This window comes from Protopterus annectens, chromosome 10.part0 (genome assembly GCF_019279795.1).
Source record: "Protopterus annectens isolate FY-2018-M chromosome 10.part0, PAN1.0, whole genome shotgun sequence".
NCBI classification, from domain to species: Eukaryota; Metazoa; Chordata; order Ceratodontiformes; family Protopteridae; genus Protopterus; species Protopterus annectens.
In genome coordinates, this window is record NC_056744.1 from 1,104,926,209 (window position 1) to 1,104,940,736 (window position 14,528).

Sequence of the window (14,528 nt, forward strand, 5' to 3'; positions counted from 1 at the left end):
TTCATCCACATTCCATACATCCTTTGTAAAGAATCATTGGTCTACACCACTTCTATTCTAGTTCATCCATGATTCACCATACGTACTTTGTAAAGAATCATTTGCCTACACCACTTCTATTCTAGTCCATCCACATTTCACCATATGTACTTTGTAAAGAATCATTGGCCTACACCACTTTTATTCTAGTTCATCCACGTTTCACCATATGTACTTTGTAAAGAATCATTGGCCTACACCAATTGTTAGCAGTGCTGCTGCTCTCCTGAGAAACTAATTAATAATGCAAGACCAGGGAGTAGACTGGTGTGTGAAAAACAACTGGGAGTTTGATAATGTTTTTTTTTCTTTAAATAATAAAGTTCAGTAACCATCAGATGTCAGGGAGAATAAAGTTTTATGTTAAGTATTACTAAATTATTTAAAAATTTACCTTGAATATAATACGTTAGTGGGACATTTGGCCCCCTTCCCCGGACTAGTATTTCAGAGAAAAAGTATATTCCATTTTTTCAAGATATATTGAGAAGCATGAAAAAATAATTTATTCTACATACAGATATTTTTAAGCTGCAGACAGACAAAAAATATATAATATACATTTATTTTTTTCATGTGTAAAGTGTGTGCAGAATACACAGTTCTAGATATCATAACAATTTGACAATTCTTACTTTAACTGCCCAACTAAACAGACACATAAGTAACTCTATATGCATTTCATCCATTAAAAACATTACTTCATGAATGAGAGAGACATACAAACTAGCTGATCACTATGACATTACCTTGATGCAAATGAAGAGAAACATCAGTGGCAGGTGCACTGATTTTTTTTTTCAATTTTTCCTGGAATTATATTAATAAATCCTAAAATCTGACTCTCTGAATTTAGAAAAAAAAATGGACCCTCTACAGCTGGTCGAGGTGAAATTTCTCAAGCATCAATTGCCAGAAGCAAAAGGCATCGATGAACATTACATTGACTTCTGTTTTCCTTAGGAGCTTATTGCTAGTGAGATTTCTAACTATATGTTGCCAATGATTCCCTTCTTTTGGGAGATTTCTCCCTTCTTTGAGTTGGTGTAACCATGGAGTTGGTATATATAGGTTTAGGGGCTATGGGGGCGTTGCGCCCCTCATGGAGGTATGCAGCAGGTTTTACAGCTTGCAAAAATGTTTCAAGCTAAATTTTTCATCATTCTGTGTTTCAGCTTTATTTTCTGATGTTTCTGATGCACAGTTTGCTATTTGGTAAGCCACAGTAAAACTTGGAAAAAACATGAGAGTTCTGCACACAGTTCTGTTTTAATTTTCATACATGTGAATGCACTAAAACTGATAATAAAATTATGGTAATGACTAAAATTTATGCATAAAATTCATAGGTAGAGTTCAAAGAACTCTTGGCAATGGAATGTCATTCTTTTGAGAACTATAAATTAGTAGATTTTGAAAATTCAGGTAACATTTACATTAATAATATATAAATTTACAATAATTACACAGACATAAATACATAAATAGCATATTCTATATTTTCTTTATATGCCTTTTTGCTCATGCCAGTAAAAATAAACAAGTCCCTGTTAATAAAATGGTTGCAAATATTTTCTGAAAATGTATGTAAATATTTCTCATATGTTCATTTATATCTACTTTTATATTTCTCTCATATATAAATGTTTGGCACTGCGGACATTCTACAGACATAACTTCAGCTGAGCAAATGCAAGTAGAAGGCATTTGTATCAAAATAATATTAATAATAAAAATAGCAATTCTGCTATGATCAAATTGTATTCACCAAGATATCCAGAGTGAAGTATTGGTTTCCTCATACTGAAACATTGCTACCGTTATAAAGAAGCTGATAAGATATCTAATTAGTAAAGACATTAGTAGGACGTTTACTCTCATTTGTTACTAAGTTGTTTATTAGTAAAGGTGGTACTTTGACACATACTCTGATTTGTTAGTGTAATTTAAATTAAACCATAAGAAACCTAGTTTTGTTACCTTCAAATTCAGGTGGCTAGATTTTCATTCTGTACTTTCATTCCTGAAAAGAAAGATTCACTTAAAAGTTGTTCACACCATGTGTGTGTGTATCTAGTGTATATCTTGTGGAGGCATTCCATTTCATCAAATCCTACAACAAAACTAAAACTCCAAATTACTATACAGCATGCAAATACAGTGATGAAAGATTCACATGAAAAAGATACAATTAATGTTGCATTTCATTTTGGTTCGGTAACCAAAATAAATAAATAAATATGTGTGTATGTATATGTATATATGTGTGTGTGTGTGTGTGTGTGTGTGTGTGTGTGTGTGTGTGTGTGTGTATATATATATATATATATATATATATATATATATATATATATATATATATAAACAGCAGTAATTAACATGTTATTTTAAATAATTGTCACAAAGTACTTTTATGCAATTATTTCTGTATTTAAAACACTATAGGAGCTTAGTATCCCCTCATTTTAAAAAAGTATATAGCTCCCTTGTATCCGAAAGTATTTTCTTACAAAGAAGATAATTTCAAAATGCACTGTCCTTCAATGTCATGTAAGAAATGTCTTTTGGAAACATAATGAATGGAACACTGAAGCCCTTCTGCATGTCAGTTATTGACTCCAGGCAGGTACTTTCAGTAAATAGATTGCATGCCATGACCAAGTCAATCAGTGCTTGATAAAGGTTTTGGTTTATGAAGTATTAAGATCCACAGGTAAGTTTAGCTGTATAGTTTCTCCCCCTGCTGTATATTTTGCAGCAGGGCCATTACCTTCCATAGTAAAAAGTTTACATGTTTTTGAATTTTCGTGAACTGGACTGGACTTTCTAGATGAAACAGGTGAATTTGTTGGGCTGAGTTGAACTGCTGTGGTATCTTGGACTGTATGTTCACTTGTTTCAATTTCAAATGCAGTGTTGCCGGTTTTAATGATACCAATATTTGACCCTGGTTTGAATTTCCTTGATCCAGGAGCTGGTCTTCGGCTACAGATACAGCAGGCCCCAAAAAATGTGAATGCTACAACTAGTAAGATTGGTCCAATGATGATTGGAGGATTGTTCATGGGCAGAAATGTCCCGAAAGCAAATGCCCCCACCAAAGTAATGTTAATACCTGCTAACATAATGCAAAGCCCACAGGCACAACAGAGAGCTGGAGAAGGAAGACCCTGAGGCCTAGTCTTCTTTTGGCTTGGCTTCTGTGACGTTGAGGAGTTACTTTTCTCAGTAAACATCATTTTAATAGCAGTCCTGGTGAAGGTCGCAATTTTCTATTGTTTACTTGAGGCATCAGCAGGAGACTTTTATCACTTTTATCAATTCTGTAACCTGCAAAGTAAAAAAAAAAAAAAAAAAGAAACGTTACAGATTTTCCTTAACTATTATAACAAATACTTTTAAAGTCAGTCAAATGTAACTGTAATGCAGCATATACTGTCACCTATGGAAAATGACCAAAACATTCTGTGAGTAGAAGCACAAATAAAGCTCTCTTACCAGCTCAAAATTAACTTTCTAAACTTACATTGAAGCACATGTACAGAATGGTGTTCTGCTTTTTAGAATGATAAAGCAAATATTTTCAATACATGAAACTTCATTACAGTTCAGTAGATAAGTGATTCACACAGAGGTTAGTTCACCATGTGTTAATCTTGCAGCAAATCAGCAAAACCTCACTCAAAGGGGAGAAGCCCCCAACACACCTGCTATATATATAGTATGAGTTCAGTGAGCCTTGGAGAAAAGTGAATTGTCCAAGATACTGCAGTTTGTTTGTGTCTTTCGGCTTTTCCCGGTTAGGGGTCGCCACAGCGGAACTCCGGTCTGCTAATGATTGGCAGTAGATTTTTACGTGCTGGCTTGCCTTCAGCGAAGGAAAGTCCATTCACACATGTCGCCACACAGAAGACGCTCTAACTGAGAATCAAATGGGCAACGTCTAACTGTGAGGCGACAATCAGGCAATTAGACAAACGATATACTTGTGATCAACACATTAGAGTGCAGATTGCAATGAAGTCTGGCAGACAAAAGATATGCAAAATGCAAACTATTTTGCTAATACAATGTTTCCAGCATTATATGTACTAAGAAAATGTTATATGCTGAAAAAGGGCATTGACAACAATGGGTAAATAACAGACAACTTCTAGCACTGAATTCCAGTTTCAGTCGTTTACATTTGTTTTTCCTTATGCTTTATGTTCTGTGTTCTTAACTATAGGCAGACCCTTTAAGCTTGCTATGGTGAGGCTGTTGTGATAGTCAGAATGCTGGAAGTTTGCTCCTGAAATGCTGAAACATTACTGCTTATTAAAGTTGTTCAAAATACTAAACATTTCTTATGGTGATGATTGCACTGGTGTATAAATTAGTACAGATGATGATACCAGTTCTGCAAGAAGGACACTAAAACCATTATTTAAATATTAACAAGGCTAACAAACACAATGTGCATATGCGTTTTTTTTATTAGAAATATTCTAACCTTTCTTTCTTTTAGGAATAAAGTACTGTTTTACCAAACACATTAATGTGCATAGCAAATGTAAAATGTTAATGAGACATTATTTTGAGAAGCATTATTTAATTTCCTCAAGATTGGTGCACCGTGAACTACCTTTCTCCATTTGATGTGTGGCTGTGCATCTATTTATCTATTACTTAATATACTAGTATGAAGCTACATTACACCAGTGCTTCCATGGAGGATTCACCCTATCTCTTGCTTATAATAAAGTGTCAGTAGAGAGCGTTTCTTCCTTTATGGTTACATGTGACAACTTGCCTCATGTAAAACCACCCAGTTAAGAATATTATTATTATTTTTTTTTATATAGTCCATTTGTATCAGTTTATCAGTTTCTTTGAAAGCAGGAGCATGTAACAAAAAACAAAAAACAAAAAAAAAACATAGTAACGAATTGCATTCATTGCTTTTTATTTGGATAATCCAAACCTATCAAGTAAAAACATTTGTGCTATTTGTTGAGTATGTGTCATATGAGGTGATCTACAAGAAAGAAAAAAAATGTGCCTATCTATAGAAAGATAAGTATATGTATAAGAAATATGTCTTATGAAGAAAGTCATCATCATACTGGGAAATAAATGAATAAGGAATCCTTAACATGGATAATATTTGTTTTGTCTTGAATGCTTAGAGCAGAGGCAGCATATGACAATTTGTAACACAGAATATCTGCTCACTCTTCATTTTCATGTATCCTGCTATACTTCTCACGCACATGCAAAATCTCTCTCTCTCTGTATATATATATATATATATATATATATATACACATATATATATATATATATATATATATATATACACACACACACACACACACACACACACACACACACACACACACACACACACAAATATATATATATTTATATATGGGGGGTGTTTTGTTGAATGCCATTTCTTTGACAAACCCAGGAGGTGTGGTTTATTGCTGACAGTACAGATAGCCGAACGATGGAAATGGTGATGGTGTATAATGTTGACACACCCAGGAGGTGTGGTTTATTGCTGACAGTACAGATAGCCGAACGATGGAAATGGTGATGGTGTATAATGTTGACACAGGTAAGTGTGGCTGGAGGGAGCGAATGTGTTTTTCCATGTGTATGTCAGTTAGGGTGTGGGTAGGGGATGAGTGAAGGATAGGTGCTGTGTGTTTGTGTGTGGGGCTGTGTATTTTAGGGTTCAGGTTAGGGGATAGATATAGTTATCCGCCCCCTGTACCACCTTAATAATGGGCACTAACTCTAATCCTGATGCTGCCCCTTCCCTTATCTCTAACCCTACACCTTCCCTTCCTAAAAAGCTTCCAGTGCTGCCACTATACAAGACATACTGCAATGCACAATATTCACAAACACACACAGACATTACATTTATTCCCTAACCTAACTATGACCCTAACCCTAAAACACACAAACTCAGACGCAAACACAGAATACCCAACCTTCACTTATACTAGTCCTTAACCCTAACTCACATACACATGCACAAGCACTCTCACCCCACCAGCCCCACTTGCCTGTTTCAACATTACATACCATTGGCATTTCCAATACTTGACTATCCATAATGCAAATGTTAAATCATGCCCCCTGCATTTGTCAAAGAAACAGAATTCAACCAAATGCAGGGGAACCATATATATATATATATATATATATATATATATATATATATATATATAGTTACCTATCAAAACATCGAATGATCATAACATCTAAACTCAAAACATCAAGACCATAACATCTAAACCTCAAAACATCTAAAAGTCATAACATCGAATTTCAAAACATTGAAAACTACAAAGCAACTATAAATAATATCCCTGCACACTGTTTAATATGATTCTGCAGGTGGGCAAACCCCCCTGCACCCCCCCAAGCGGTGGGCGCTGTCTTCCACACACACACCCCCGTAAATTATATATATCAACTCCAAGATCACACTACAGTGGGGGAAAAGGTTAATTTCCTAACCCCATTGTAGTGCGATCTCGTAGTTGGTATATTTAAGTAAGGGGAGTGTGGGGGGCAGAGCGTAGTAAACAGTGTGCAGAGATGTTATTTATAGTTGCTTTATAGTTTTCAATGTTTTGAGATTCGATGTTATGACTTTTAGATGTTTTGAGGTTTAGATGTTATGGTCTTGATGTTTTGAGTTTAGATGTTATGATCATTCAGTGTTTTGATAGGTAACCATATACAGATAGATAGATAAATAGATAGATAGATAGATAGATAGATAGATAGATAGATAGATAGATAGATAGATAGATAGATAGATAGATAAATAGATATGGCTTCCATTCAAATGCTGGAAATCTCAAGAGTGCAAGCACTCAAATTACTGGCTACAGTCTTCAAAAAGGAATTTTTCAAACATTGCCACTGTTTAGGCATACAAGATCACAGTACAGTAAGGATCAGGTTATTTGCCCTTTCTCCACTGTAATGTGCCCTTGGAGTTGGTATATATGTATATATATATATATATATATATTTAATACAGGGGATGTGGGAGGCACACAGTGGCTTGCCCTCCTTGCAAAGACAGTTTTTTTTGAAATTTTCAAATCAATATGCTTTGAAGCTTTGTGTCTTTGAATGTTTGTGATTCAAAGTATTTTAGTCTATGTCTTACCATTCAAATTTTCTATAGTTCGAACGTATGACATAGACACATACACATGCCAAAAACGGAAACAAAACAAACTAAAAATACTAACAGCAAGCGAAGAACCACCAAGCTGGAAAAACAAGTATTTTATTTAAACACTGAAGTGTAGTTTAAAACAATCAAATATAAATCCACAAGTAAGTGCTTTCATTTAATATCTATTAAACTTCATCAGACAATGTATCTGTTAACCTCACTTCCTTTTATACTAAAACTTCATTCATTAAGGAAAGTTAACATCACATGACTTTACCGTAATTGCAGATAAGCATGCCTCTACCCCAAAAATAAAATTTAAAATCTAAAGAAATGACTAGTATTAGTACATTCTTAATCTCTGCTTATAAATAATTAAAACATTAAAAATCTAAAATGCATATACTATAACAAAGGCGGAGAACATAAAGAAAAATATATGTATATTTATAGCAGCTGAAAAGCATAAAAACATAAATTGCTTGCATTCACATATAAAAATATTAAAGAGTATTAAATAACATATATAAATGTATATATATTAAAATAATATCATGCTATATTAAAATTTATTTAATAAATTGTCCCATCAAAATTCGTCATATTCAAAAGTGTGTGGATGTTTACGCTAGTATCTGTGTTTTGTGTGAATATGTATACTAGTGCCATGGGACAGCCTATAAATCCATATATTAGACTTACATAAACAACTTATATGATCTATCAGCATCATAAAGGACTTATATACTTACTTACAATATTAAAATATATATAAAATACAATATTAAAAATAATGCATACATATACTTTCCTTATAAATATTAAATATGTGACTAAATAAGATGAATTAATGAACATATATCTACATCAATTGTATAATATTATATTACAAATACTATTCTTTGTACTGACTAATGAAAAAACTATATATATAAAATAAATAAAATCAATTGAAATTTTATATATGAATTCATTTTTTTTTTTTAAATTTGTACTATAACTCATTCTACTATTTTATTTCTGTTTAATGCCTTTAATTTTAAAATAGGAGCTATTGAATTACATTCATTAATACCAGGCCATGTGTCAGCTTGTGTTCTAATCTGCCATTGCAATTCTTTATATTCTAAAAATAAGCCCCAAGGTCTTTTTTCTTCTATTTCTACATGATCTAATGCTGTAAAAGAAAACTGATGATCTCTATATTCATTAATGTGCTTTGCTAGTGAGTTATTACATTTATTTTTCTTTATGGCATATTCATGCTCATATATTCTTTGTGCTAGAGCTCTTTCTGTTTTCCCTATGTAGAAGATGGGTCAGGAATTGCACATGGCTAGATATAACACTGCCTTAGATTTACAATTATATTTTCCATTCAAATAAAACTTATTTTTCCTAAGATGAAAAGACTCTCCTATTCTAATTTTGAAACACCAATGGCAAGCTCCACATCTACTCATACCTTTGTTTTTATTACTGATTGAGTGGGTGCCTGTTTTTAAGATATTTTTAAAATGTTTACCCTTTCTATGAGCTATTTTTGATATTTCTCCAATATGCTTTTTACATTGTGGGTCATCCATAAATATGGCCCAGTTGTTAATAATAATTTCTGTAATTATATGGTGTTCTTGAGAAAAAGTAAGTACCAAAGCTTTTCAAAAATCTTTATTTTTGTCTTCATTAATAGTTTCTTTTATTATTATATTATCATGACTATTACTTCTGATGTTTGGTGTATTACTAACATCATATACTTTATTTTGTTTTTGTAGAATGGGCTTAAAGTGTCCACTTAATCTTTTTGTGGTAACTTCATGTATTAAAGAGTCAACTAATGTTACTGGATAGTTCCTATTAAGGAACATATCACGCAAAAACGTGCACTCCAACTCGAATTGTTCAAACTTAGTCACCATCCAGGCAGCTCTCACTAATTGTCCCATAATTACGGACCTTTTCTGATGTTCTGGATGGGAGCTATTGTAATGCAAAAAACTATTAGAATAGGATTCCTTTCTATGAATGACTGCAATATATGCTTCATTTTCAATATATTTCATGAGATGTGCATTTAAATAGTCAATACTATTATTATTAATATTCCATGTGAATTTAAAAACATTGGTTGTTTCATTAATATATACTAAAATTCATTCAAACTATCTAATGTACCAGTCCAAATGATGCTGATGTCATCCTGGAACCGATGATAAGATTTAATTAAACTATTATACTTACTATTAAAAACAAAAAAATTCTCCCAGAATGCCATGACTAAATTTGTATAAGCATCCCCACATGGTGACCCGATAGCAATGCCCTTTTTCTGCAAAAAATATTTTTTATTGAATGTTAAAAAGTTATTACTTAAACCTATTTCTAATAATTCCATTATGAGATTTGTTAGTTCGTGGTTAGCATGATAATTTAGTAATAATTCACTTACCCATTCCAAACCTAAAGACTGTGGAATGACTGTGTATAAATCACAAACATCTGTTGTTACTAAAATGTCTTTATTATTAAATTCCACTTCATTCATATGCTCTAGGAAAGTCCAGAAATCTTTACAAATATGTTTTTCATTCCTAATAATCTTTTTTTAATTCATAATCAACATACTTAGCACATGCTGAAGTAATGGAATCTCTTCCATCCACTAAAGGGCGCATGGGGGGGGGGGGTCGTATATGCTTTTATGTATTTTAGGGTTTCCAAAAAATACAGGAATTCTAGGAGTTGTAATGTTAAGATAATTCAATAAATCTATATTGATACATTTTTCAAGAATCATATCATTAATTTGTTCATACACTTTTCTATATGCAGTATTCAACTCATTTAGGGATATTTGCTCATAAGTGTCAGTTTCAAGAATAGCATTTAACTTATGATTATATGTGTCATGACTCATAATAGCTGCCCTGCCACCTTTATCTGGTTTCATGATTCTAATTTTTTCTTTACTTAATACTTTTAAAATTCTTTGTTCATCATTATTTAAATTCGATGAATAATTTGTTTATTAAACTTATCTAAGCATTTCAATTGATATTCACATATCCTTTCATATAATAAAAGCTTTGGATGTAGTGGTGGGTTAAAAATACTACTAATATTAAATTTACTAGTCTCATTGTATATGTTATCATGATACATTAATGTAAAGTTAATTTTCCTTAAAAATAATTTCATGTCAATCATTGTAGTGGTGAAATCAAAAGGCCTTGAGGGAGCAAAAGTATAACCTTTAGCTAAAACATTTGCTACGTCTTGATCAAGTTCAACTTCTGAAAAATTAAAAACTTTAAAATCGCCTCCTACATTCACTGTAACATGCTTATTATTTTCATATAATATGTTACTGCAATGTTGAACTTCATTCATTACATTTCCTTCTTTTGCATGAACATAATCATCATTTTTTATGTCCTCCATTGTTTGTCTTTGGGCTTGGCCCCTTGAAACCCCGCTCCTTGGTGGTTAGGATATGGGTTTTTGTTCTTCAATCTCTCCAACCTTCTTACTTCAGGAAACTCTTGTTCATATGTCGGATCGATTTGCTAACCAAATTCTCTTGGTTCATTAGGGCTTGTATTTTCTTTGGCTTCCAGGAGGCTTAGAATATGCTATTCCATTTGCATACTGATTAAGGTCCCTTTCCAGTTTATTTATTTTTCTAGTTTTTAATTTTGCAATCTGTTGTTCTATACTATTATATATTCTTAGCATTTCAAATTTAATACTGTCATAGGATGTATCGGCCCTGATTTCTTTATCAAGCCTATCAAGCTCACTCATCAGTTCATCAATATCAAATTGGTTATATTGTATCATTATGTTCAACATATCTTTACCACTTTTATCAAACAACTGCAATAACTCTGTATGAAAAGCCGAGTTATTAGCCAAGCCTGTAGGGTAACGCCAAAAACGTAACCCTTTAGGTATAATGTTATGCTTATTACATTCTTTCAAATATGAGTTTTCTAGCTGCAGTTTTCTGCATTTAAGCAGCTTTATGTCATAATCATTTAGTTTAGTGTCTAGCAAGTTAGTACTTTGATTGTGTTCTCCAGAGAACACAAATGCTGATTCAAGCCATTCTGTGAGCACAGGAATCTCTCTTCTCATTCCTTCATTATTAATGAAAATATGCCCTGAACCATTTGTTTGTGAAGGTTGATGTCCTCTGAGATCCGTTTGGTTCTGCTGACCGGGTATAGAGGCGTTACAATGAGCAGGGGGATTAGTATTACCTAGGCATGCTGGTGTCATGTTAAAATTAAAAGAATTGTTGTTTCTCGAAGCATGCAAACTCCCATTTGCACTACTTGCTTCCGGAACATTGAGTCTCTCATATAACCTGTCTACTCTTTGGGTTAGTCACATTATCATTGCTGTTAATTTTCCAATTGACCCTTCGGGCCTATTGGTACCTTCAACCAGCTGTACGGCACCCTCACTTTCGTTTATAGATGACATGGCAAAAACGGAAACAAAACAAACTAAAAATACGAACGGCAAATGAAGAACTACCAAGCTGGAAAAACAAGTACTTTATTTAAACACTAAAGTGCAGTTTAAAACAATCAAATATAAATCCACAAGTAAGCGATTTCATTTAATATCTATTAAACTTCATCAGACAATGTATCTGTTAACCTCACTTCCTTTTATACTAAAACTTCATTCATTAAGGAAAGTTAACATCACATGACTTTACTGTAATTGCAGATAAGCATGCCTCTACCCCAAAAATAAAATTTAAAATCTAAACAAATGACTAGTATTAGTACATACTTAATCTCTGCTTATAAATAATTAAAACATTAAAAATCTAAAATGCATATACTATAACAAAGGCGGAGAACATAAAGAAAAATATATGTATATTTATAGCAGCTGAAAAGCATAAAAACATAAATAGCTTGCATTTAATATAAAAATATTAAAGAGTATTAAATAACATATATAAATGTATATATATTAAAATAATATCATGCTATATTAAAATGTATTTAATAAATTGTCCCATCAAAATTTGTCATATTCAAAAGTGTGTGGATGTTTACGCCAGTATCTGTGTTTTGTGTGAATATGTATACTAGCGCCATGGGACAGCCTCTAAATCCATATATTAGACTTACATAAACGACTTATATGATCTATCAGCATCATAAAGGACTTATATACTTACTTACAATATTAAAATATATATAAAATACAATATTAAAAATAATGCATACATATACTTTCCTAATAAATATTAAATATGTGACTAAATAAGATGAATTAATGAACATATATCTACATCAATTGTATAATATTATATTACAAATACTATTCTTTGTACTGACTAATGAAAAAACTATATATATAAAATAAATAAAATCAATTGAAATTTTATATATGAATTCATTTTTAAAAAATAATTGTACTATAACTCATTCTACTATTTTATTTCTGTTTAATGCCTTTAATTTTAAAATAGGAGCTATTGAACTACATTCATTAATACCAGGCCATGTGTCAGCTTGTGTTCTAATCTGCCATTGCAATTCTTTATATTCTAAAAATAAGCCCCAAGGTCTTTTTTCTTCTATTGCTACATGATCTAATGCTGTAAAAGAAAACTGATGATCTCTATATTCATCAATGTGCTTTGCTAGTGAGTTATTACATTTATTTTTCTTTATGGCATATTCATGCTCATATATTCTTTGTGCTAGAGCTCTTTCTGTTTTCCCTATGTAGAAGATGGGTCAGGAATTGCACATGGCTAGATATACCACTGCCTTAGATTTACAATTATATTTTCCATTCAAATAAAACTTCTTTTTCCTAAGATGAAAAGACTCTCCTATTCTAATTTTAAAACACCAATGGCAAGCTCCACATCTACTCATACCTTTGTGTTTAGTATTTATTGAGTGGGTGCCTGTTTTTAAGATATCTTTAAAATGTTTACCCTTTCTATAAGCTATTTTTGGTATTTCTCCAATATGCTTTTTACATTGCGGGTCATCCATAAATATGGCCCAGTTGTTAATAACAATTTTTGTAATTATATGGTGTTCTTGAGAAAAAGTAAGTACCAAAGCATTTCAAAAATCTTTATTTTTGTCTTCATTAATAGTTTCTTTTATTATTATATTATCATGACTATTACTTCTGATGTTTGGTGTATTACTAACATCATATACTTTATTTTGTTTTTGTAGAATGGGCTTAAAGTGTCCACTTAATCTTTTGTGGTAACTTCATGTATTAAAGAGTCAACTAATGTTACTGGATAGTACCTATTAAGGAACATATCACGCAAAAATGTGCACTCCAACTCGAATTGTTCAAACTTAGTCACCATCCAGGCAGATTTCACTAATTGTCCCATAATTACGGACCTTTTCTGATGTTCTGGATGGGAGCTATTGTAATGCAAAAAACTATTAGAATAGGATTCCTTTCTATGAATGACTGCAATATATGCTTCATTTTCAATATATTTCATGAGATGTGCATTTAAATAGTCAATACTATTATTATTAATATTCCATGTGAATTTAAAAACATTGGTTGTTTCATTAATATATACTAAAATTCATTCAAACTATCTAATGTGCCAGTCCAAATGATGCTGACGTCATCCTGAAACCGATGATGATTTAATTAAAGTATTATACTTACTATTAAAAACAAAAAAATTCTCCCAGAATGCCATGACTAAATTTGCATAAGCATCCCCACATGGTGACCCGATAACAATGCCCTTTTTCCGCAAAAAATATTTTTTATTGAATGTTAAAAAGTTATTACTTAAACCTATTTCTAATAATTCCATTATGAGATTTGTTAGTTCATGGTTAGCATGATAATTTAGTAATAATTCACTTACCCATTCCAAACCTAAAGACTGTGGAATGACTGTGTATAAATCACAAACATCTGTTGTTACTAAAATGTCTTTATTATTAAATTCCACTTCATTCATATGCTCTAGAAAAGTCCAGGAATCTTTACAAATATGTTTTTCATTCCTAATAATCTTTTTTTTAATTCATAATCAACATACTTAGCACATGCTGAAGTAATGGAATCTCTTCCATCCACTAAAGGGCGCATGGGGGGGGTCGTATATGCTTTTATGTATTTTAGGGTTTCCAAAAAATACAGAAATTCTAGGAGTTGTAATGTTAAGATAATTCAATAAATCTATATTGATACGTTTTTCAAGAAACATATCATTAATTTGTTCATACACTTTTCTATATGCAATATTCAACTCATTTAG

General features: G+C 31.9%; 1 protein-coding gene across 1 annotated transcript in view; it reads right to left on the bottom strand.

Moving 5' to 3' along the window:
* Positions 1–2,405: 2,405 nt before the first annotated feature.
* The window catches only part of TMEM275 (transmembrane protein 275), a 712,265-nt gene continuing 700,142 nt past the window's right edge, over positions 2,406–14,528 (bottom strand). Inside the window, exon 2 of the mRNA XM_044085842.1 lies at positions 2,406–3,369. Coding sequence (XP_043941777.1) covers positions 2,730–3,278 — 549 coding nt within the window. The 5' untranslated portion in view covers positions 3,279–3,369 and the 3' untranslated portion in view covers positions 2,406–2,729. The remainder of the gene's footprint in view (positions 3,370–14,528) is intronic.